The 24984-nt window shown below is 39.6% G+C and overlaps 1 protein-coding gene and 1 pseudogene across 1 annotated transcript; one reads left to right on the plus strand and one right to left on the minus strand.

Moving 5' to 3' along the window:
* Positions 1–24984, plus strand: part of LOC118851163 — a 66732-nt pseudogene that overhangs the window by 40899 nt on the left and 849 nt on the right.
* On the minus strand, positions 19751–20923 carry LOC118850466 (zinc finger protein 331-like). Its single transcript, XM_036759881.1, has one exon. It carries the CDS (start codon positions 20921–20923, stop codon positions 19751–19753), a length of 1173 nt encoding a protein of 390 aa, XP_036615776.1.

Genomic DNA, 24984 nt, shown 5'->3' on the forward strand with positions numbered 1-24984 from the left:
TCCTTTTTCTTGGGCTGAATTCTGATTCCTGTAGCTCTCTGCAATGAGGTATAGAAATCTATCATGCCTTAAAAGAAAATAAGGGGGAAGAAGATAAGTCGTGGGCATGGGGTGACAAAAGGGAGGGTACACTGGGGTAAGGGATAATAAGAATGCATGCCATGAGGTGGGAGGAGGAGAGAGATAGGGAGACAATTTGGAAATCAAAATCTTGTGGAAATTAATGTTGTAAACTAAAAATCAATAAATAAATTTAAAACAGAAAAATCGCAGGGCTAGATGGATTTCTTTAATAACAATGTTGCTAGCAGCTGCTGTAGAGGTGAAAGACCAACAATAAGACCAAGAACACCAGCACACAGGAGGGCTGCTAGCACAGATTCTTTGATCTGTTTTTCTAAAGAAAGCAACTTTAAGGGGTTAAGAATCTTACTTTAATTAAACATACTTATATCATTCACTTAGTTCAGGGGGAAAAGCAAGCACCTTGAACCTCAGAGAAGACATAAACAGAAATTACAAGCAGAAATGATATAAACAGAGGAAATAGCACAATTCAACAGACAGGGCTTGCAACTGTCTGTCCATAGCAATACATACATAATTACTAGAAAGAGAAACACCAACATCTGCATTTTCAAAGGTGGGGGGCTCCTTAACTCAGAGTCTCCACACCAATACTCTTTCAATGAGTGTGCCCCCAAAAGCAAAATGCTGAACTCTTAGTATTTTTATGTGCTTCTTCAGGGTCAGAGGGCATCACAACCATGCAACTCAAACCCATGTGACCTAGGCCTTCCCATGACTTAAGCAGGTCATCAAAGACTCTTAATTCAATCAAAGCCTCTTGATTGAAACAAAGGCAAGACTCAAAAGCACTTGATTGCCTTAGTGCTGAGAAGCATTCCAAAACAAAGATAACAAAACTCTTGCCTTGCTTGCCCTTACAATTTCCTAGTGAATTCTACCAAACATCTAAAGAACAATTAATTCCAATACAATGTAAACTATTTGGGAGAATAGGTGAAGAAGGGGAACCAAATTCCTTTTATGATACAAATATGGTGCTGATACCTAAAACAAGAAGAGCCAAAACAGAGAAAGAAAATTACAGGCCAATTTCCTTAATGAATATTTATAAAAAATTTTAAATAAAATATTGGCAAATAGATTACAGAAATTTATCTTAGGATAATACACTATGACCAGGTGGGTTTTATACCAGGAATGCAGGACTAGTTCAATATTAGGAAAACTTTTAGCTCAGTTGACCATATCAATAAAAAAACTAACAGAAATCATAAGATTATCTTAGTTGATGCAGAAAAGGCTTTCATAAACTACAACAACCATTACTATTAAAAATATTAGGGAAGCACAGGAATAAATTGAGTTTTCCTTAAAATGACAAGCAGTAATCATCTAAAACCATCAATAAGCATTATATATAATGGGGATAAACAAGAAGCCCTTCCAATAAGATCCAGGTTGAAACAAGAATGCCTATCATCACACCTATTATGGACTATTGCATCAGAATTAGTAACATTAGCAATAAGGAAAAAAAAGAAACCGAGGAATTAGAATATGCAATGAGGAAAAAACTATCACTATTTGCAGATGATATTATGGTATATGTAGGGAATCCTAAAGAATCAACTAAAAAACTACTTGAAACAAATAAGAACTTTAGCAAAGTTGCAGGATATAAAACAAACCCTTATAAATCAAAAGCATTTTTATGTATTACCAACAAAGTCCAGCAGCAAGAGCTAGAAAGAGAAATTCCATTTAAAATAACTGTAGACAATATAAAATATTTGCAAGTCTACCTGCCAAGACAAATCCACAGGGCAGCTGGAAAGCAGGGACTTGTGTGAGCTCCCCACCTGGTCCTTCCAAAACCTATAAAAAATGGCTCTGAACAAATTCTAGAACTGAAGAACCCACAAAATAGCAGAGGGAAGCAGGGATCCAGCCCAGGATAGCTTGGATGGTCACTGGATGAGGTCTATCACACACAGAGCAGAGGGGAGTGCAGCCCAGTGTGGGCAGTGGCAGGACCAACCAGACCAAGAGCTAGGCAGAACAGGTCCTAGCACCCTGAATCGGTGAGCTGTGGCTGTTACTAGACTTCTGAACCAACAAACACCAAAGACAACAGAGAAGGTTAGTGGGAAAAGCTTCGGGGGACTTAGGGAAAAGAGTTCGCGGTTCTGCCACCATCCCAGGGGTGACATGGTGGTGCAGCTACAGAACTACAGCTGCAGTTGCTTCTGGCCCCAGGCCCACCTGGTGGGAGGAATTAAGTGGCGGATCAGAGCAGGAGTGCAGAGCCTGCTTAAGATTTGCATAAGGTCCGGGTTGGTGGTTCTTGGGGAAGGAGGAGTGATTGTGTGGCAGAGCTTGCTGTATAGAATTAGCTCTGAAAACAGCAGCGCAACCCCTCAAGCTTGGAACAAAGTACTCTCTACTGTTCAAGGAGTCATACCCTGACGAAAAACTCAAGGGTCAAGGAAGTTGGCTGGGAACATGGCCAGGCAGCGAAAATGCACTCAGATTCAGTCTCAGACTTTGGAATCTTTCTTTGGTGACAAAGAAGACCAAAACATACAGCCAGAAGAAGTCAACAAAGTCAAAGACCCTACATCAAAAGCTTCCAAGAAAAACATGAAATGAGCTCAGGCCATGGAAGAGCTCAAAAAGGAGTTGGAAAAGTAAGTTAGAGAAGTAGAGGAAAAATTGGGACGAGAAATGAGAATGAGGCAAGAAAACCATGAAAAACAAGTCAATGACCTGCAAAAGGAGACCCCAAAAAATGCTGAAAAAATACTGAAGAAAACAACACCTTAAAAAATAGACTAACTCAAATGGCAAAAGAGCTCCAAAAAGCCAATGAGGAAAAGAATGTCTCGAAAGGCAGAATTAGCCAAATGGAAATGGAGGTCCAAAAGACCACTGAAGAAAATACTACCTTAAAAATTAGATTGCAGCAAGTGGAAGCTAGTGACTTTATGAGATATCAAGAAATTATAAAACAGAACCAAAGGAATGAAAAAGTGGAAGACAATGTGAAATATCTCATTGTAAAAACCACTGACCTGGAAAATAGATCCAAGAGAGACAATTTGAAAATTACTGGACTACCCAAAAGCCATGATCAAAAAAAGAGCCTAGATATCATCTTTCAAGAAACTATCAAGGAGAACTGCCCTGATATTCTAGAGCCAGAGGGTACAATAGAAATTGAAAGAATCCACAGATTGCCTCCTCAAATAGATGCCAAAAAGAAAACTCCTAGGAATTTTGTCAACAAATTCCAGAGCTCTCAGGTCAAGGAGAAAATACTGCAAGCAGCCAGAAAGAAACAATTTGAGTATTGTGGAAAAACAATCAGGATAACACAGGATCTAGCAGCTTCCACATTAAGGGATCGAAGGGCTTGGAATATGATATTCCAGAGGTCAATGGAGCTAGGATTAAAACCAAGAATCACCTACCCAGTAAAACTGAGTATCATGCTCCAAGGCAAAATATGGATTTTTAATAAAATAGAGGACTTTCAAGCTTTCTCAGTGAAAAGACCAGAATTGAATAGAAAATTTGACTTTCAAACAGAAGAATCAAGAGAAGCATGAAAAGGTAAACAAGAAAGAGAAATCATAAGGGACCTGCTAAAGTTGAACTGTTTTGTTTACATTCCCACATGGAAAGATGATGTGTATGATTCATGGGACCTCAGTATCATAGTAGCTGAAAGGAATATGCATATATATGTGTGTGTGTGTATGTGTGTGTGTGTATACATATGTTTCTGTCTGTGTATATATATATATATATGTAGGGGTATATAAGTGTGTGTGTGTGTGTGTGTGTGTGTGTATAGATAGATAGATAGATAGATAGATAGATAGATAGATAGATAGATAGATATAGATATAGACAGAGGGCACAGGGTGAGTTGAATATGAAGGGATGATATCTTAAAAAATAAAATCAAATTAAGGGATAGGAGAGGAATATATTGAGAGAGGGAGAAAGGGAGAGTTAGAATGGGGTAAATTGTCTTGCATAAAAGTGGCAAGAAAAAGGAGTTCTGTTGGGAGGAAAGAGGGGGCAGGTGAGGGGGAATGAGTGAATCTTGCTCTCATCAGATTTGACCTGAGGAGGGAATACCATGCACACTCAATTGGGTATCTTACCGCACAGGAAAGAAAGAGGAAGGAGATGAAAAAGGGGGGACAATAGAAGGGAGGGCAGACAGGGGGAAGAGGTAATCAAAAACAAACACTTTTGAAAATGGACAAGGTCAAGGGAGAAAATTCAATAAAGGGGGATAGGTTAGGAAGGAGCAAAACATAGTTAATCTTTCACAACATGAGTATTGTGCAAGGGTTTTACATAATGATACACATGTGGCCTATGTTGAACTGCTTGCCTTCTTAGGGAGGGTGAGTGGGGAGGGAAGAGGGGAGAGAATATGGAACTCAAAGTTTTAAAAACAGACATTCAAAAAGAAAAAAAAAGTTTTTGTATGCAACTGGAAAGTAAGATATACAGGCAATGGGATGTAGAAAGTTATCTTGCCCTACAAGAGAAGAAGGGAAAGGGGGTGGGAGGGGAGTGGGGTGACAGAAGGGATGGCTGACTGGGTAATGGGGCAGCCAGAAGATACGCCATCTTGGAGTGGGTGGGAGGGTAGAAATGGGGAGAAAATTCATAATTCAAACTCTTGCGAAAATCAATGATGAAAACTAAATATATTAAATAAATTAAATTAAAAAAGACAAATCCACAAACTATGTCAAAACAATTACAAAACACTTCACAAAAATAAAGTCAGATCTAAATAACTGGAAAAATATCAATTGCTCATAGGTAGGCGAAACTAATCTAATAAAAATAACAATTCAGCCTATGTTAATTTACTTATTCAGTGCCATGCTAAGAAACTACCAAAAATATTTTAGAAAGCTAGGAAAAATAATAACAAAATTCATCTAGAAGAACACAAGCTCAAGAATATCAAGAGAATTAATAAAAAAAACTCAAAGAAAGGTGGCCTTGCTGTACCATATCTAAACCTAATGTATAAAGTGGCAATCATCCAAACTATTTGGTACTGGCTAAGAAATAGGTTGGTGGAGCAGTGGAATTGATTAGGTACAGAAGACGCAGGAGTCAATGACTATAGTAATCTACTATTTGATAAACCCAAAGACTCCAGCTTCTGGGATAAGAACTCATTGTTTGACAAAAACGTCTGGTAAAACTGGAACATAGTATGACATAAACTAGACAAAGACCATCATCTCACACCCTATACCAAGACAAGGTCAAAATGATGTAACAAAAATGTTGCTAGCAGCTGCTTTGTGGGTGTAAGGCCAATAAGAGCAGCACACATAAGGGCTGGTAGCACAGATTCTTCCAATTGCTTTTCTAAGGAAAGTAACTTTAAAGGGTTTACAGTATCACTTTTATTAAACATACGTACATAATTCACTTAGTTCAGGGGAAAAAGTCAGCACCCTGAACTTCATAGAAAACACAAATAGAAATTATATAAACAGAGCATATAACACAAATCAGCAGACAGTGCTTCTAGTTGTCTGTCCATAGCAATACATACATAGTTACCAGAGAGAGAATCACCAACATCTTGTTTTCCAGGCAGGGGGAGGGTAAGGAGAGGTGAATTCTTAAGGGCTACCCAGAGTCTCCATTCACATACTCTTCCAATAAGTGATTCCCCAAGGAAAACCTCTATTCCCACAGTTCTGAGAGTTCTTAGTTTAACAGCTACCTTTTCTGACCTAATTAGCAAAAGGGTGTGGGGCTTCCTACAAACAAGGCAAGACTCATTCAAAGGCACTTGATTGTCTTGGTGCTGAGAAGCACTCCAAAAGAAAAAAAACAGTAAAATTTTCGCTTTGCTTGCCCTTACAAATGGGTACATGATTTAGACATAAAGGGTGATTCTGTAAACAAATTAGGAGAGCAAGGAATAGATCTATGTCAGAGCAATGGAGAAGGGAAGAATCTGGGACCAAAGAAGAAATAAAGAACATTATGAAATGCAAAATAGATAATTTTGATTCCATTAAATTAAAAAGTTTTTGCAACAAAGCTAATGCACCCAAGATCAGAAGGAAAGCAGAAAGCTGGGAAACAATTTTGTCAGCCAATGTTTCTGATAAAGGCCTCATTTCTCAAATTTATAGAACACTGAGGCAAGTCTATAAGAATACAAGTCATTCCCCAATTAATAAATGGCCAAAGGATATGAACAGGCAGTTTTGAAATAAATTAAAACTACCTATAGTCATATGAAAACATTGCTCTAAATCACTATTGATTAGGGAAATGCAAATTAAAGGTACTCCGAGGTGCCACCTCAGAGGTATCTATTTGGCTAATATGCCAAAAAGGGAAAATGATAAATGTTTGAGAAGACATGGGAAAACTGGGACACTAATGCATTGTTCGTACAGTTGTGAACGGATCCAACCATTCTGGAGAGCAATTGGGAACAATGCCCAAAGGGCTATAAAACTGTGCATATCCTTTGATCCAGCAATCCTACTAATAGGTCTATATCTGAAAGAGATTGTTAAAAAGGAAAAGTATTCACATCCAAAAAAATACATTTTATTATTTATTTTTTAATTATTACTTATGTATTTAATATTTTTAGCTTTCAGAATTGATTTTCACAAGAGTTTGAATTACAAATTTTCTCCCCATTTCTACCCTCCCCACCCACTCAAAGATGGCATATATTCTGATTGCCCCATTCCCCACTCAGCCCTCCCTTCTGTCACCCCACTTTCCCCCATCCCCTTTTCCCTTACTTTCTTGTAGGGCAAGGTACATTTATATGCCCCATTGCCTGTATATCTTATTTCTTAGTTGCATGCAAAAACTTTTTTTGAACACCTTCTTTTAAAACTTTGAGTTCCAAATTCTCTCCCCTCTTCACTCCCCACTCACCATCCCTAAGACGGCAAGCAATTCAACATAGACCACATGTGTATCATTATGTAAAATCCTTCCACAATACTCATGTTGTGAAAGAATAAATATATCTTGCTCCCTCCTATCATATCCCCCTTTATTCAATATTCTCCCTTGACCCTGTCCCTTTGCAAAAGTGTTTGCTTTTCATTACCTCCTCTCATTATTTGCCCTCCCTTCTATCATCCCCCCCCCCTTTTTATCCCCTGCCTTCTTCTTTCCTGTGGGGTAAGATACCCAATTGAGTGTGTATGTTATTCCGTCCTCAGGTCAAATCTGATGAGAGCAAGATTCACTGATTCCCCCTCACCTGCCCCCTCTTCCCTTCTGACGAACTGCTTTTTCTTGTGACTTTTATGCAATACAATTTACCCCATTCTATCTCTTCCTTACTCCCTCTCTCAGTATATTTATCCCTTAATTTGATTTCATTTTTTTAGATATCATCTCTTCATATTCAACTCACCCTGTGCCCACTGTGTGTGTGTGTGTGTGTGTGTGTGTGTGTGTGTGTATTCTCTTCAGCTACCCCAATACTGAGATCTGTCCAGCTCCCAGTGTGTTAGGTCCTGCTGCTGCCCACGCTGGGCTCTGCTCCTCTCCACTCCTAGCTCCCTGCACAATAGACCTCACCCCGTGACTATCCAGGCTGTCCTGGGCTGGAGCCTTTCTTCCCTCTGCTTCTTAGTGGGTTCTGAAGTTCTAGAATTTGTTCAGAGCCATTTTTATTGGTTTTTGGAGGTCCCTGGCAGGGAGCTCATGCAAGTCCCTGCATTCGAGCTGCCATCTTGGCTCCACCCCCTTAAACATAAGGTTTCTTGACCTGGCTATTGGAAAAGTAAATTTAAAATTGTGTGAAGACCAATTTTGTAGGAGATTTTTAGCACAGAAGAGGATATATCCAAGTGACCTGAACCAGAGAAGCCAGTCAGCTGTAAACTACTGAGACCAAATCCAAAGCAGAGGGCTGCATCAGATGTTTCCAAAGAATTAGAAGGCTACATGGGATGAGAGTGCTGTGAAAGCGATAATCTTCTTTTTATTGTTTCTTTTTATTTTGCTTCCTTTTATCTGTAAGGACTACTTATCAAAGGGGATTGCCCCTTTTGGTTTTGTCAAAGCACTAGTCAATCTTTCCCTCTTCTCCACACATCATTTCCCCTCACAATCCCTATAGTTAGAAATCCTTGATGAAGTGCTTGTCATATTAGTTAGTGATTCATTGAGGCGACTCTGTCTCTCAATGGAATCAAATAGGGGAATGAGAACGGGGGAGGTCCAGGTTTTTTCCCTGTCCTTTGAAGGACATTTCTCACCTCTGCCAAAAATTTTTCCCCCTAAACAATCTTATCTAGGTGAATTCCTGCTCATTATGTTCTACTCATGTTTGGGTGGGGATACATTTTTTGATTAGATTGCTCAAGGCTGGGCAATGTAGAAGTAAATGACATAATGAAAGTGAATAGATCCACCTACATTGCAGTATTCATTCTCTCTCATTGGGTGTTAACCAATCAGTGTAGATTGCCAGCATCTGGATCACACACTTTTCCAAGGGTATATACACTGAGAGCCTACCACCATGAAAGGTCTTTGGGATTTGAAATTATCGCTGACCCTTGTATTAATAAAATGCTATGATTATTAATAAAATAATTAATCAGTCCTTCAACCTTTGTAAAAATCACAAAGGTATATGAGAGACTGGGGATGATAGAAGAATCAATCAACTGGAGAAAATCAGATAGAATGGGATCATGCACACATACAGGGATTTTCGAGCTTTTTTACCTCTTCAAGTGAGACTGGGGTGAAGTAGGTGATTGTGGAGAAGCCATCTGGATGATTTAAGATAAGCAGAAGGGGAGAAGAAAGAACTCTCAATCAATTAATCAATCAGCATTTATCAAGAAATGTGACAGATATTGTGGTGAGTGATGGAGATTAAAAAAAAGAGTCACAAGATAGTCCCTCCACTCCAAGAACTTACAGTCTATATCAGTAATTATTGAATGGCCTAATTTTTTCCATGAAATGTGAGTTAGCTTCTCAGATAAGAGGGCATGGGGAGTCAAGGGAAATTTCAAAAGGGATAAAAAAGTTTGGAACAGGCATTGGAGTGAGTGGGATAAAATTAGTTTATTAGGCTGGTACAAAAAGATTACCTGACTTTAGTGAGGGACCATTTGAGATTATGTAATATGAATTTATAGTATAAAGTCAACATCTATTTCAGGAGAAATATCCCATCCTCTCATGATTGCATGATTCAACCAAAATACCTTGGCCTTTACGTGGACAGGCCTCTAGAGAGGTGAGGCATATTTCCTTCTACCATGGTACCTGAATAAGGAATCTCTCCATTGCATCTAGGCACTCAGAATCACAATCTAGTCAGCTGGGGGAATCTTCCTACTCTCCATAATCTTGAAGAATCACTCTAGTATGAATTCCCTGATGGACATAAAGTAGTGTCCTTAGTTTAAAGGTCAGCCCAAACTCAAAGGTTTCTTTCCAGAATTAGTGCTCAGATGTTGAGCGAGTACTGTCTTAAAGCTGAAGGTCTTCCCACATTCATTGAATTCATAAGGTCTCTCTCCAGTATGAATGCTCTGATGTTGAGCAAAAGATACCTTCAGGTAGAAGGCATTCAGAAGCTATGAATTATTAGAAGTCAAGAAAGATCTGACTTGGGATGGAAGGTGTTCCCACACTATTCACATTCATAAAGAATTTCTCCAGTATGAATCCTCTGATGCACAGTAAGATGTGGCTTCTTCCTGAAGACCTGCCCCCATTCACTACATACATAAGGTTTTTCTCTAACATGAATTTTTGATATCTAATAAGATCTGAATAGGAATGGAAGGCCCTCCCACACTGCTGAAATTCATGAGGAAACTTAGCAGGATGAATTCTCTGATGGACATAAAGTAGTGTCCTCCATCAAAAGGCCTTCCTACTTGCATTACACTCTTAAGGTTTCTTTCCTGAATGAATTCTCTGATGGACAGTAAGATGTGCCTTTCTTCTGAAGGTCTCCCCACATTCACTGCATTCATAAGGTTTCTCTCCAGTATGAATTCTTTGATGGATTATAAAATCTGTCTTATATCTGAAGGCCCTTCCAAATTCATGACATTTATAAGGTTTCTCTCCCGTATGAATTCGGTAATGCTCTGTAAGTTGAGTATTATTACTGCAAGCCCTCCCACATACACTGCATTCATAAGGTTTCTCTCCAGTATGAATTCTTTGATGATGAATAAAATCTGTCATATCCGAAGGCCCTTCCACATTCATGACATTTATAAGGTTTCTCTCCAGTATGAATTCTGCGAAGCTCTCTAAATGCAGTCTTATATCTGAAGGCCTTTCCACATTCACTGCATTCATAAGGTTTCTCTCCAGTATGAATTCTTTGATGATTTATAAAATCTGTCTTATATCCGAAGGCCCTTCCACATTCATGACATTCATAAAGTTTCTCTCCAGTATGAATTCTGTAATGCTCTGTAAGTTGAGTCTTTTCCCTGCAGGCCTTTCCACATTCACTGCATTCGTAAGATTTCTCTCCAGTATGAATTATCTGATGCTTTATCAAATATTTCCTGTTTCTGAAGGCATTCCCACATTCAATACATTCATAAGATTTCTCTCCAGTGTAAATTTTCTGATGCACAGCAAGATGCTCCTTGCTCCGGAAGGCCTTACCACACTCATTACATTCAGGAGGTTTATCTCCAGCAAATTCTCTGATCCCTGGAGAACTGCTTCTGGGAATATCTGCCTCTGGCATCCAAGATGCTTCCATTCTTTCCAAATGACAGATCACATCTGCTTTGGCAAATGCAAATCCCAAAGACACCAAGTTCCTATATTTCTCCAGCATCACATCCCTATACAATTTTTTCTGAGATGGGCTCAACTGTAGCCACTCCTCTTGGGTGAATTCCACAGCCACATTCCTGAATGTCATGGATTACTTTTATGACCTGGTTGTCAGCACAGGAGCCATTCCCTCTTCCTCAAGGTTCCCAGGACAGAGGCCACGGAAGGCAGGGTCACAAATCCTAGTTGTCTGCTTGCCTACTTCCAATCCACTCACAGTTTTGAGAGCCTTTGCAGTTCTCAGAGTCTTTTCAGTCTTCTCTCTCTGGTTTCTCTGTGGCTCTGCTATCTGGTTCCTTTCTGTGGGAGAGTTCATCCCATTCATGCTCACAGTTATGGTTATTAACTGTGTATTTCCCTCTATTCTGTTTCCCCCACCTGCTTTTAATATTCTCTCTCCATTCACCCTGTCCCTTCTCACCAGTGTTTTGATTCTGACCACCACCTCCCTCAGTGTTCCCTCCCTTCTATCAACCTTCCCTTTTCTTTACCTTTTCCCGTGCTACTTCTGCATTCATTCTCTCAGCAACCCCCCTTCTGTTTTCTTTCCCCTCCTACTTGCCTCAGGGTAAGATAGATTTCTCTACCCAACTGAGTGAGTATGTTATTCCCTCTTTGAGCCAAATCCAATGAGAATAAGGGTGAAACAATATTCTCACACACCCCTCTTATTTCCCTCTACTGTAATAGGTCTTTTGCACCTCTTCATGTGATGTTATTTACCCTATTCTGCCTCCCCTTTCCCTCTTTTCCCCAATACAATACTTTTTTACTCCTTAATTTTTTTATATCAACACATTAAAGTCAACCCATATCCTCACCCTCTGTTTATGTATAAACCTTCTAACTGTCCTTACAGAGATATAGTTCTCAAGAGTTACAAGTATCATCTTCCAACGTAGGGATTTAAACAGTTTAACCCTATTGGATAAATTGTTTTTCCTTTCCTATCAAACTTTTTATGCTTCTTTTGGGTCTTGTATTTCAAAATTGAATTTTCTATTCAGCTCTGGTCTTTTCCTCAAGAAACTTTTGAAAGTCCCACATTTCAATGAATGTCAATACTTTCCTCTGCAACATTATGCTCAGTTTAGCTGGATAGTTGATTATTGGTTGTAATTCAAGCTCCTTTACCTTCTAGAATATCATATTCCAAACCTTCTGGTCCTTTAATGTTGAAGCAGCTGAGTCCTGTGTAATCCTGACCATGGTTCCTTGATATCTGAATTATTTCTTTCTGGCTGCTTCCAGTATTTTCTCCTTGGCCTGATAATTCTGGAATTTGGCTATGATATTTTTTAGACTTTTCATTGGAGAATCTCTTTCAAGACATGATCAGTGAATTCTTTCAATGATTATTTTAGTCTCTGGTTCTTGGATATCAGATCACTTTTCCTTGATAATTTCTTGAAAGATGCTGTCCAGGCTCTTATTTTTAAATTAAATTAAATTTAATTTATTTAATATATATAGTTTTCAGCAGTGATTTTCAGAAGAGCTTGAATTGCAAATTTTCTCCCCATTTCTACCCTCCTACCCACTCCAAGATGGTTTATATTCTGGTTGCCCCATTCCCCAGTCAGCCCCCCCTTCTGTCACCCCACTCCCCTCCCATCCTCTTTTCCCTTCCTTTCGTGTAGGGCAAGATAAATTTCTATGCCCCACTGCCTATGTATCTTATTTCCTAGTTGCATGCAAAACCTTTTCTTTTCTTTGTTTTTGAACATCTGTTTTTAAACCTTTGAGTTCCAAATTCTCTCCCCTCTTCCCTCCCAACCCACACTCCCTAAGAAGGCAAGCAATTCAACATAGGCCACATGTGTATCTTTATGTAAAATGCTTCCACAATACTCATGTTGTGAAAGACTAATGACATTTTGCTCCTTCCTAACCTATCCCATTTTATTCAATTTTCTCCCTTGACCTTGTCCCTTTTCAAAAGTGTTTGTTTTTGATTACCTCCTCCCCCTATCTGCCCTCCCTTCTATCATCTCCCCTTTTTTATCTTCTTCCTCCTTCTTTCCTGTGGGATAAGATACCCAATTGAGTGTGTATGGTATTCCCTCCTCAGGCCAAATCCAATGAGAGCAAGATTCACTCATTCTCCATCACCAGCCTCCTCTTCCCTTCCTACAGAACTGCTTTCTCTTGCCACTTTTATGCGAGATAATTTACCCCATTCTATCTACCCTTTTCTCCCTCTCTCAATATATTCCCTTCTTATCCCTTAATTTGATTTTATTTTTTAAGATATCATCCCTTCATATTCAACTCACCCGGTGCCCTCTGTCTATATATGTATGTGTGTATATATATATACATATATACGTATACATATATATGTATATATATATACACACATATATGTATGTGTATATATGTAAATATATACATATATAGACATACATATATACATGCATACACACATGTATAATGTGTATACACATTATATATATATGTGTGTGTGTGTGTGTGTGTATATATACATACTCACACACATATATATATATGCACATCCCCTTCACCTGCCCTAATATTGAAGTCTCATGAATCATACACATCGTCTTTCCAAGTGAGAATGTAAACAAAACAGTTCAACTCTCGTAAGTCCCTTGAGATTTCTCTTTCTTGTTTACCTTTTCATACTTTTCTTGATTCTTGTGTTTGAAAGTCAAATTTTCTATTTAACTCTGGTCTTTTCACTGAGAAAGCTTGAAAATCCTCTATTTTATTGAAAGTCCATATTTTGCCTTGGAGCATGATACTCGGTTTTGCTGGGTAGGTAATTCTAGGTTTTCATCCTACCTCCACTGACCTTCAGAATATCATATTTCAAGCCCTTCGATCCCTTAATGTAGAAGCTGACAGATCTTGTGTATTCTGATTGTGTTTCCACAATACTCAAATTGTTTCTTTCTGGCTGCTTGCCGTATTTTCTCCTTGATCTGGGAGCTCTGGAATTTGGGGACAATATTCCTAGGAGTTTTCTTCTTTGGATTTTTTCAGGTGATGATTGGTGGATTGTTTAAATTTTTATTTTACCCTCTAGCTCTAGAATATCAGGGCAGTTCTCTTAGATAATTTCTTGAAAGATGATATCTAGGCTCTTTTTTTGATCATGGCTTTCAGGTAGCCCAATAATTTTTAAATTATGTCTCCTGGATCTATTTTACAAGTCAGTGGTTTTTACAATGAGATATTTCACATTGTCTTCCATGTTTTCATTCCTTTGGTTCTGTTCTATCATATCTTGATTTCTCATAAAGTCACTATCTTCCACTTGCTGCAATCTAATTTTTAAGGTAGTACTTTCTTCAGTGGTCTTTTGGACTTCCTTTTCCATTTGGCTAATTATTGCATTTCAAGGCATTCTTCTCCTCATTGGCTTTTTGGAGCTCTTTTGCCATTTGAGTTAGTCTATTTTCTAAGGTGTTGTTTTCTTCAATATTTTTGTCAGTATTTTTTTGGGTCTTCTTTAGCAAGTCATTGACTTGTTTTTCATGGTTTTCTTGTGTCATTCTCATTTCTCGTCCCTATTTTTCCTCTGCTTCTCTAACTTACTTTTCCAAATCCTTTTTGAGCTCTTCCACAGCCTGAGCCCATTTTGTGTTTTTCTTGGAGGCTTTTGATGTAGGCTCTTTGACTTTGTTGACTTCTTCTGGCTGTATGCTTTGGTCTTCCTTGTCGCCAAAGAAAGATTCCGAAGTCTGAGTCTGAACCTGAGTCCATTTTCACTACCTAGCCATGTTCCCAGACAACTACTTGACCCTTGAGCTTTTTGTGGGGGTATGACTGCTTATTGAGTAGAGAGTACTTTGTTCCAATCTTGAGGGGATGCACTGTTGTTTTCAGACGTATTTCTACACAGCTAGCTCTGCCACACCAGTGCTCCTCCTCCCTCAAGAACCGCCAATTAGGACCGTGATTCAGATCTAAGCAGGCTCTGCACTCCTGCTCTGATCCACCACTTAATTCACCCCACCAGGTGGGCCTGGGACTGGAAGCAACTGCAGCTGTAGCTCTGTAAGCAGCCTCAGAGCTGCACCACTCTGCCATCCCCGGGTGGTGGCCAACCTGAAACTCATTTCACTCTGTCCCTGCAGTTTTTCCCACAAACCTTCTCTGTTGTTTTTGGTTTTTGTGGATTGAGAAGTCTGGTAACTGCCACAACTCACTGATTCAGGGTGCTAGGGCCTGTTCTGCCCAGTTCCAGATCTGGTTGGTGTAGGCACGGCCCACACTGGGCTCTGCTCCACTCTGCTCCCACCACGGTGTGATAGACCTTACCCAGTGACCATCCAGGCTGTCCTGGGCTACAGCCCTGCTCCCCTCTGCTATTCTGTGTGTTCTGCAGTTCTAGAATTTCTTCAGAGGCATTTTATAGGTGTTTGGCAGGTCCCGGAAAAGTTTTAGGCAAGTCCCTGTTTTCCAGCTGCCATCTTGGCTCTAACCCCCCATCTCAGCACATTTTTGTTATAACTGAAGTTAATTTTGCAACCTTTAAATGAATTTCTTTTCATATTACAGTACATCTTCTTATAAAAAGTGTTCTGTTATTGATTGCTTAGCAGAATATCACCTTCCTAATGTGGGAATCAACATTGCCAAGTATAAAAATTGGGTTCGAATTTTTGGGTTGTATCCAGGTTTCTTCGATATATCAATATGACAATTGGGCAATCTAAAACTGTAAATTTTCTGGTGTAAAAGTTTCCAAATTTTATTTTCTAGTAACAGAGACTTAAGGTTTCTTCACCTGGCTATTGGAAAAGCAAATTTAAAATTGTTTTAACCAATTTTGTAGGAGATTTTTAGCAGAGAAGTGGATATATATACCTGAACCAGAGAAGCCAGTCAGCTGTAAACTGCTAAGACAAACCCAAACCAGAGGGTTGCATCAGATGTTTCCAAAGAATTAGAAGGCTATATGGGATGAGCCCTCTGTGAAAGCTATAATCTTCTCTTTTATTGTTTCTTTTTCTTTTTCTTCCTTTTATCTGTAAGGACTACTTATCAAAGGGGTTTGCCCCTTTTGATATCCTCAAAGCACTAGTCAATCTTTCCCTCTTCTCCACACATTCTTTTCCCTCACAAGCCCTATAGTTAGAAATCCTTGATGAAGTGCTTGTCATATCAGTTAGTGATTCATTGAGGAGACTCTGTTTCTCAATGGAATCAAATAGGGGAATGAGAATAGGGGAGATCCAGGTTTTTTCCCTGTCCTCTTTCTTTGTTCTAAGCCCAGCCTTTGAAGGACATTTCTCACCTCTGCCAAAAGTTTATCCCCCCTAAACCATCTTATTTAGGTGAATTCCTGCCCATTATGTTCTACTCAGGTTTGGGTGGGGATACATTTTTTGATTAGATTTCTCAAGGCTGGGCAATTTAGAAGTAAATGACATAATGAAAGTGAATAGCTCCACCTTCATTGCGATATACATTCTCTCTCATTACTTGTTAACCAATCAGTGTAGATTGCAAGCATCAGGATCACCCACTTTTCCAAGGGCATATACACTGTGAGCTCACCACCATGAATGATCTTTGGCATTTGAGAGTATCACTGATCCTTGTATTAATAAAATGCTATCATTATTAATAAAATAGATTAATCACTCTTTCAACCTCTGTAAACATCACAAAGGTAAGTGAGAGACTGGAGATGATAGAAGAATCAATCAACTGGAGAAAATGGGATAGAATGGGATCATGTTCATGTAGAGGGATTTTTAAGAATTTTTACCTCTTCAGGTGAGACTGGGGTGAAGTAGGTGATTGTAGAGAAGGTATCTAGCTGATTTAAGATAAGCAGAAGGGAGAAGAAAGAACTTTCCATCAATTAATCAATCAATATTTATTAAGAAATGTGACAGATATTGTGGTGAGTAATATAGATTTAAAAAAAGAGGCACAAGATAGTCCCTCCACTCAACGAACTTACAATCTATATCAGTAATTATTGAATGACCTCATTTTTCTATGAAATGTGAGCTAGCTTCTCAGATAAGAGGGAATGAGGAGTCAAGGGAAATTTCAAGAGAGATGAAAAAGTTTGGAAGAGGCATTGGAGTGAGTGGGATAGTTAGTTTATTAGGATGGTACAAAAAGATTACCTGTTTTTAGTGAGGGTCCTTTGGAGATTATGTAATATAAATTTATAGTATACAGTGAACATCTATTTCAGGAGAAGTTGAGAGAGCACTAATCCCAACCTCTCATGTTTGCATGATCCAATCAAAACACCTTTGCCTTTATATGGAAGATGTTTATTCCCTTGGTTTGAAGCTTGGATTGGGCAAGAGGTTGACTTGGTATGTTAATAAACTCTTGTTTAATTTTCAAAAATTTCATGCTTTTGATGGGGTATAGGCTCTGGGACTCTCCTTGAATGGTCCTACTTGATGAAGTGTTTGCCTGAGGCCATAAGCCTTTCATTATCCCTGGGTCCAAATGTCTATTTACTCTTAACCCAGCCTAGCCCTCCATTGTCCAGTTACTTCCCACCCTTGATCTTATCAAAATATCTATGACCAAATCTGTTACCCTTAAACTAGCCTAGGCCTCCATTGTCCCTTATCTCTGGATTGCCTCCAGCAACTTCCCACACTTAATCCCTTCAAAATCCCATTTTCTTAATATCTGCTGTGTGGGATGAAAGACCTTCACCAATTAAAAGATTAATTTATAATAAGGAGCCATCTCAGGGTGGGAACAGAAATAAATTTTATTCAATTCTTGAGAATAGAGCATCTTCTGCCAGAACAGATCTGGCAAGGGAGGCCAAATACAAGAGGCAATGCATTAATAATTATGCCTAATACAAGAGAATTCCTGCCTACCTCTGACCCTTCTCACCATTGGCTGGGAGGCGGGCTTACAATCTGAGCATGAAAGCTAGCCAAAAATCTGGAAATGGAGGCACAGAAACTCCAATTCCCATTCCCTTCATTTATGATTACAATTGAGGTGACACCTATAAATCTAAAGAAGGAGAATAGAATAAGGGGAGGGGAGACCCTCTCCATTCTTTTACAGTATTTTTACAGTAAAGGAAAGCAGGTCACAGTGACCCTATTCTTATTGAGCAAATCTTTAAGTCAGAACCAGAAGAGAGAACAAAAAGTTTCAGGGTAAACTTTCCCAGCGGCTGAGCCATTGGACTCTCATGGCCTCAGAATTTTCCACTTTCTATTTCCCTATTTCTTGATTTTTAAACATTTCTTAGTATAGATATAGATATAGATATTTATACATATATTCCCTGTGAATTCTTCACATTTTATTTACCTCAGACAATCCCACCTCTTCTTGACAATATCTTGAAGACTTCACAAACCATTGCTGATATGAATTATCCAGCCAGCTATCTTCTTCATTCATCACACTTCTATACCACATTTTGTTTCCCATCATGCTGGTATCCCCATTACCCTTTTTAATAAATATGGGCAGGATTGATCAACATATTGACAAATCAAAGGGGGCAGTCCCCTTTATAAGTACAAATACAGAGACCCAAATGAAAATGATAATACAATTGTCCCTTTAAATTTCAAAAGTCTCTTTCCATATGGCTATCTGGCAGGGAGCATCAATGAAGTCTCCTGATCAGCCACTTCCACAGTTTTTTCTTCTCGTAGGAACCAGCTTTCTGTCCATCCTGCTACAAAAGTTACCTTAGCACAATTTTAAGTTACCATTTCTAATAATTATACCTTGATGATTTTTACAAATTCAAAATTGAAACCTTGGCCATTTGCCACGTTTAAGAAATTCACATCAGATCCCAAATTCTCATACTGTACCTTGACAGGTAGGTACAGAAATCCAAAAGCTTTTTCCCTAAAGGAATATCTACTGGTATATCTGGAAATCCTCGCTCTGAAATAATAGACTTTGATTAATTTTTCCCATTTCAATATAGACACAACTTGGATAGTAAAATAATCCTCAAGCAACGGCAACAATTATTCATCTCACATTAGGCTCAGGCTCATCACGTGGCCAAGAGGTTGCCCACAAGAGCCTTGAAAGCCATGTTCCCAGAGATCAAAGTTAATACTAAGGCTCTCAAACCCATCCACTTAGTAATCTCTGGCTCAGCCAACATAATCTCTCCTTCCCTGAAGGTCCAGGGGATGATAACACTAAATTTTATCCCTTTACGGGTCTCTACAGAGGTGAGGGATAGCTCCTTCTACCATGGTACCTTAATAAGGAATCTGTCCACTGCCTCTAGGGACTCAGAATCATATTCTAGTCAGCTGGGGGAATCTTCCTACTCTTAGCAACCTTGAAGAATCACTCTAGTATGAATTCTTTCATGGACATAAAGAAGTCTCCTTAATTTAAAGATCAGCCCAAACTCAAAGGTTTCTTTCCAGAATTAGTTCTCAGATGTTGAGCAAGTAGTGTCTTCAGGCTGAAGGTCTTCCCATATTCACTGAATTCATAAGGTCTCTCTCCAATATGAAAGCTCTGATGTTGAGCAAAAGATACATTCAGGTGGAAGGCATTCAGAAGTTATGAATTATTTGAAGTTGAGAAAGATCTGACTTGGGATGGAAGGTGTTCCCACACTAGTCACATTCATACAGAATTTCTCCAGTATGAATCCTCTGATGCACAGTAAGATGTGGCTTCTTCCTGAAGACCTGCCCCCATTCACTACATACATAAGGTTTTTCTCTAACATGAATTTTTGATATCTAATAAGATCTGAATAGGAATGGAAGGCCCTCCCACACTGCTGAAATTCATGAGGAAACTTAGCAGGATGAATTCTCTGGTGAACATAAAGTAGTGTCCTCCATCAAAATGCCTTCCTACTTGCATTACACACTTAAGGTTTCTTTCCTGAATGAATTCTCTGATGGACAGTAAGGTGTGACTTTCTTCTGAAGGACTCCCCACATTCACTACATTCATAAGGTTTCTCTCCAGTATGAATTCTTTGATGAACTATAAAACTTGCCTTATATCTGAAGGCCCTTCCACATTCATGACATTCATAAGGTTTCTCTCCAGTGTGAGATCGGTAATGCACTGTAAGTTTAGACTTACAACTGAAGGCCTTTCCACATTCACTGCATTCATAAGGTTTCTTTCCACTATGAGTTTTGTGATGCTTTGTAAGTTGAGTCTTATTTCTGAAGGCCTTCCCACATTCATTACATTCATGAGGTTTCTCTCCTGTGTGAATTTTGTAATGCTCTGTAAGTTGACTCTTATCCCTGAAGGCCTTTCCACATTCACTGCATTCATAAGGTTTCTGTTCAGTGTGAATTCGGTAATGCTCTGTAAGTCCACTCTGAAATCTGAAGGCCTTTCCACATTCACTGCATTCATAAGGTTTCTCTCCACTATGAATTCTGTGATGCCTTGTAAGGTCAATCTTAATTCTGAAGGCCTTCCCACATTCACTGCATTTGTAAGGTTTCTCTCCTGTATGAATTCTGTAATGGGTTGTAAGTTGAGTCTTATACCTGCAGGCCTTCCCACATTCACTGCATTCATAAGGTTTCTCTCCACTGTGAATTCTGTGATGTGCTCTAAGTCCAGCCTTATATCTGAAGGCCTTCCCACATTCACTGCATTTGTAAGGTTTCTCTCCAGTATGAACACTGTAATGCTCTGTAAGTTGAGTCTTATCCCTGTAGGCCTTACCACATTCACTGCATTCATAAGATTTCTCTCCAGTATGAATTTTCTGATGCTTTATCAAATATGTCTTGTTTCTGAAGGCCATCCCACATTCATTGCATTCAGGAGGTTTATCTCCAGCAAATTCTCTGATCCCTGGAGAGCTGCTTCTGGGAATATCTACCTCTGGCATCCAAGATGCTTCCATTCTTTCCAAATGGCAGATCACATCTGGTTTGGAAGCTGCAAGTCCCAAAGACACCAAGTTCCTGTAGTTCTCCAGCATCACATTCCTGTACAAATTTTTCTGAGATGGGCTCAACTGTAGCCACTCCTCTTGGGTGAATTCCACAGCCACATCCTTGAATGTCATTGATTCCTTTTGGGGCCTGGCTGTCAGCACAGGAACCATTCCCTCTTCCTCAAGCCTCCCAGGGCAGAGGCAGAAATCTGAGTGGTCAGCTTTTGTGGATCCTCTCCTCTGACCCTTCTGAGAGCCCTTGCAGTTCTCAGAGTCCTTACAGTCTTCTTTCTCTGGTTTCTTTGTGTGTGTGTGTCTCTCTCTCCTTCTCCTTGGGCTCAATAATCCTTGTGAATTGTCAGTTCTGCATTCTGTAGATTCTCCAATCTCTGGATTATCCTTTCTCTGAGTTCTGAGTTCTCTTCTCTCAGTTCTCTGAGTTCTAAATTCAATGGCTATCCTCTGGGTATATATACCCTTTTTCAAGGCCCAAAGGATTCACACATCTCCTGACCTAATTAGCAAAAGGGTGTGGGTCTGTGGTTTCACACCTAATTAACAAAAGAATGTGAGCCTGGGGCTTAACACCTAGTTAGCAAAAGGGTGTGGGCATTACTACAAACAAGCCTCCTCTAATCAAGCTTTCCTTAACTAGCCCCACCTGAGGCCTATTAAATAGGCAGGGAAGATCTTTAGTTACTGATTAGCATCACATATGCTGACTGGGCTGGTGTGCTGAGAATTCTAGGCCTGAAACTCACAATGCACAAGAGATAAATGTGAATCCAAATGTCACTGGTGAATACATTACTTCTCTGTTTACCTTTTAAGAGGCATGACAAGCAGAATTATACCATGCGAGGGCTACACAGTAAAAGGTTATAAACCAAAAATACAGGCTGCAATGATTATGGGGTTGCAATGACTATGTGGTAAAATATGGTACCCTGCGAGGATATAGTTCTATATCGTTATAGTAATGCTATTCAGGTTTTTGTTGTTGTTGTTTGTTCATTTTCTAGTTGTGTCCAACTCTTTGTGACCTCATTTGGATTTGTTTGTTTTTGTCAAAGACACTGAAATAGTTTGCCATTTCTCCACCTAGTTTTACAGTTGAGGAACTGAGGAAAACAGGGTTAAGTGACTGGCCCATGGAGAAGGATCAGGAAGTCAGAGTGATCAGAGTGGCAGAGAGAGAGCTGAGGGAAGAGTTGGGATTTGTGAATGATGGCTTCAGGGAAGTCCCTAGAAGGGGGGAAGGTTACAGGTTGACTTGGTTCCTCCATATAATACTGTGTTATAAATTCCTTGTTGCTACATTGAGGTGGGCTTACTGGTTTTGGAATATAATTACTGCTATATCAGATTGGAATTACTGATCTTCAGATTTTATCCTCTGGAGTCCAAATAAATGTTATACATCCTCTGCCTTCTACCTAGAAAGTTTTTCATACTTTGTGATTCTGAACCTTTCAGGCAAGTTCATGGTCATCCTCAAGTTCATGAATCTTGCCTTACTGATACAGTCCCTTTTCAAAAGTGTTTGCTTTTGACTACACCTTCCCCCAATCTGCCCCCACTTCTATCAGTCCTACCTTAAATAGCTTCCTCCCTACTTTCCTGTAGGGTAAGTTACCCAGTTGAGTATGTGGGTTATTCCCGTCTCAAGCCAAATGCTATGAGGGTAAATTTCACTCATTCCCTTTCACATCCCCCCTCTTCCCTTCCATTATAACACCTTTTTCTTGCCTCTTCTATGTGAGATAATTTACCCCATTCTATTTCACTATTTTTCCTTCTCCCAATATATTGCTCTCTCCTCCCTTAATTTTATTTTTTAGATGTCATCCCTTCATATTCAACTCACTCTGTGCCCTCTGTTTATATAATATATATATATATGTGTGTGTGTGTGTGTGTGTGTGTGTGTCTATATATATACATGTATATATAGATACACACATGTACATACACACATATATGTTTGTATGTATGTGTATAAGTATATATGTATTTGTGTACATATACATATAGACAAATAGACACACACACACACACACACACACACACGCGCGCGCGCGCGCACACACACACACACACACACACACACATTCCTTTCAACTACCCTAATACTGAGAAAGGTCTCAGGAGTTACAAATATCATCTGGCCATGTGTATTAGGAGGGCAGAATTTTTAATTTCAAGAGGATCATATATATGTCTGAAAGGTTCGGAACTGCTAGATACAAGTAATTCTCAAAGTAGGAGGCAGAAGAATCAAAGCATATATTTTGGCTCCACAGTAACCAACCCACAAACCAGCATCCCCATTTTGATATTTTGATCAAAAGCTTCCAGGCCCAATAAGTCCGCCTCACAAGAGTAACGAGGAGGCCACAGAGAGGCATGATGGTATAAAGCAAAATCATATACATACTTCCCTTCTATGGTAAAAAGATTACCCACTGGCCTCAAGTCTTTGTTCAGCACTCCTCAGTCCTCAAGTAGGTCAGCTCTGCTACCGGCAGCTCCTGCTTCAGCTTCGGCTGAAGCTCCAGGCAGCTGTAGCTAAGGAGCCCTCCAGCTTGTAAACCCAGATGCTGAGACTTTGTTGAACTCTGGTAACTATGTGTTGGGAAGTGAATCAGACAAAGTCTGTCTGTTGATGTTTGTAATTTGTTTGCACTTTGTTTTGAAGTTTATGGTGTTGGCTTTTTCACCTGAACTAACTGAATGATATTTGTATTAAAAGTAAGCTTGTCAACCCCTTCACCTTGCTTTCCTTAATTAAGCAGATCAAAAGAACCTGTGCTGTTGGCAGCTTTCTGGGAGCTGGCTGTGGGTGGATCTTATACCCCCACAGAAGCTGCTAGCCAGATTGCAGTCCAATTCCATGGGCTACCATTTACCCCTACCCCCAACAACCTGAATGAACAGTTAGGTGGCACAATAGATAGAGTGCCATGCCTGAAATCAGGAAGACTCATCTCCCTTGAGCTCAATATAAGCTCAAATCTGACCTCAGACACTAACTGGCTATTGGACGCTGGGCCAGTCACTTAAACCTGTTTGCCTCAGGTCCTCATGTGTAAAACTAGGTGGAGAAATGGTGAACTGCTCCGGTGTCTTTGACGAAAACAAACATAGCCCCAAGGCCAAATGAGGTCATAAGGAGTTGGACACAAGTAGAGAATGACTGAACAAGAGCAACAAAAACCTGACTAGAATTACTGTAAGGATATAGAACTAGATCTTTGCACGGTATTATATTTCACCACATAATCATTGCCACAGGCCCATCTTTGTACCCTGTGTTTTCAGCCCAATAATTGGTTCATAAACTTTCATTGTGATGTCTTCACATGGTATAATTCTGTTTGTGATGAGTCTTAATAGGTAAACAGAGAAGTAATATGTTTACCAGTGGCATATGGATATGCATTTATCTCTTGTGCATTTTGAATTTCAGGCCTAGAATTCTCAGAACACCAGCATTGTCAGTATATTTGATTCTAATCAGTGATTAAGGATCTTCCCCTCCCCCCCCCCATTTAATGGGCCTTAGGTGGAGTTAGTTAAGGAAAGCTTGATTAGAGGAGGCTTGTTTGTAGGAAGGCCTACACCCTTTTGCTAATTAGGTGTGAAACCCCAGGCCCACACCCTTTTGCTAATTAGGTCAGGAGATGTGTGAATCCTTTGGGCCCTGTAAAAGGGTATATATACCCAGAGTACATCCATTGAATTTAGAAGTAAGAGAACTGGGAATAGATAACTCAGAAGTCAGAGAGCAGATAATCCACAGATTGGAGAATCCACAGAATGCAGAACTGAGAATTCACAAGGAGAATTCAGCCCAAGGAGAAGGCAGCCCAAGGAGAAGGCAAGAAATACAGAGAAACCAGAGAGAGAAGACTGCAAGGACTCTGAGAACTGCAAGGGCTCTCAGAACTCTGAGTGGAGAGGAAGTGGGCAAGCAGACAACTAAGATTTGTGACTCTGCCTTCTGTGGCCTCTGTCCTGGGAGCCTTGAGGAAGAGGGAATGGCTCCTGTGCTGACAGCCAGACCCCAAAAGGAATCAGTGACATTCAAGGATGTGGCTGTGGAATTCACCCAAGAGGAGTGGCTACAGTTGAGCCCATCTCAGAAAAAGTTGTACAGGGATGTGATGCTGGAGAACTATAGGAACTTGGTG

The sequence above is a fragment of the Trichosurus vulpecula genome, chromosome 5 (assembly GCF_011100635.1).
Source record: "Trichosurus vulpecula isolate mTriVul1 chromosome 5, mTriVul1.pri, whole genome shotgun sequence".
Classification (NCBI taxonomy): Eukaryota; Metazoa; Chordata; class Mammalia; order Diprotodontia; family Phalangeridae; genus Trichosurus; species Trichosurus vulpecula.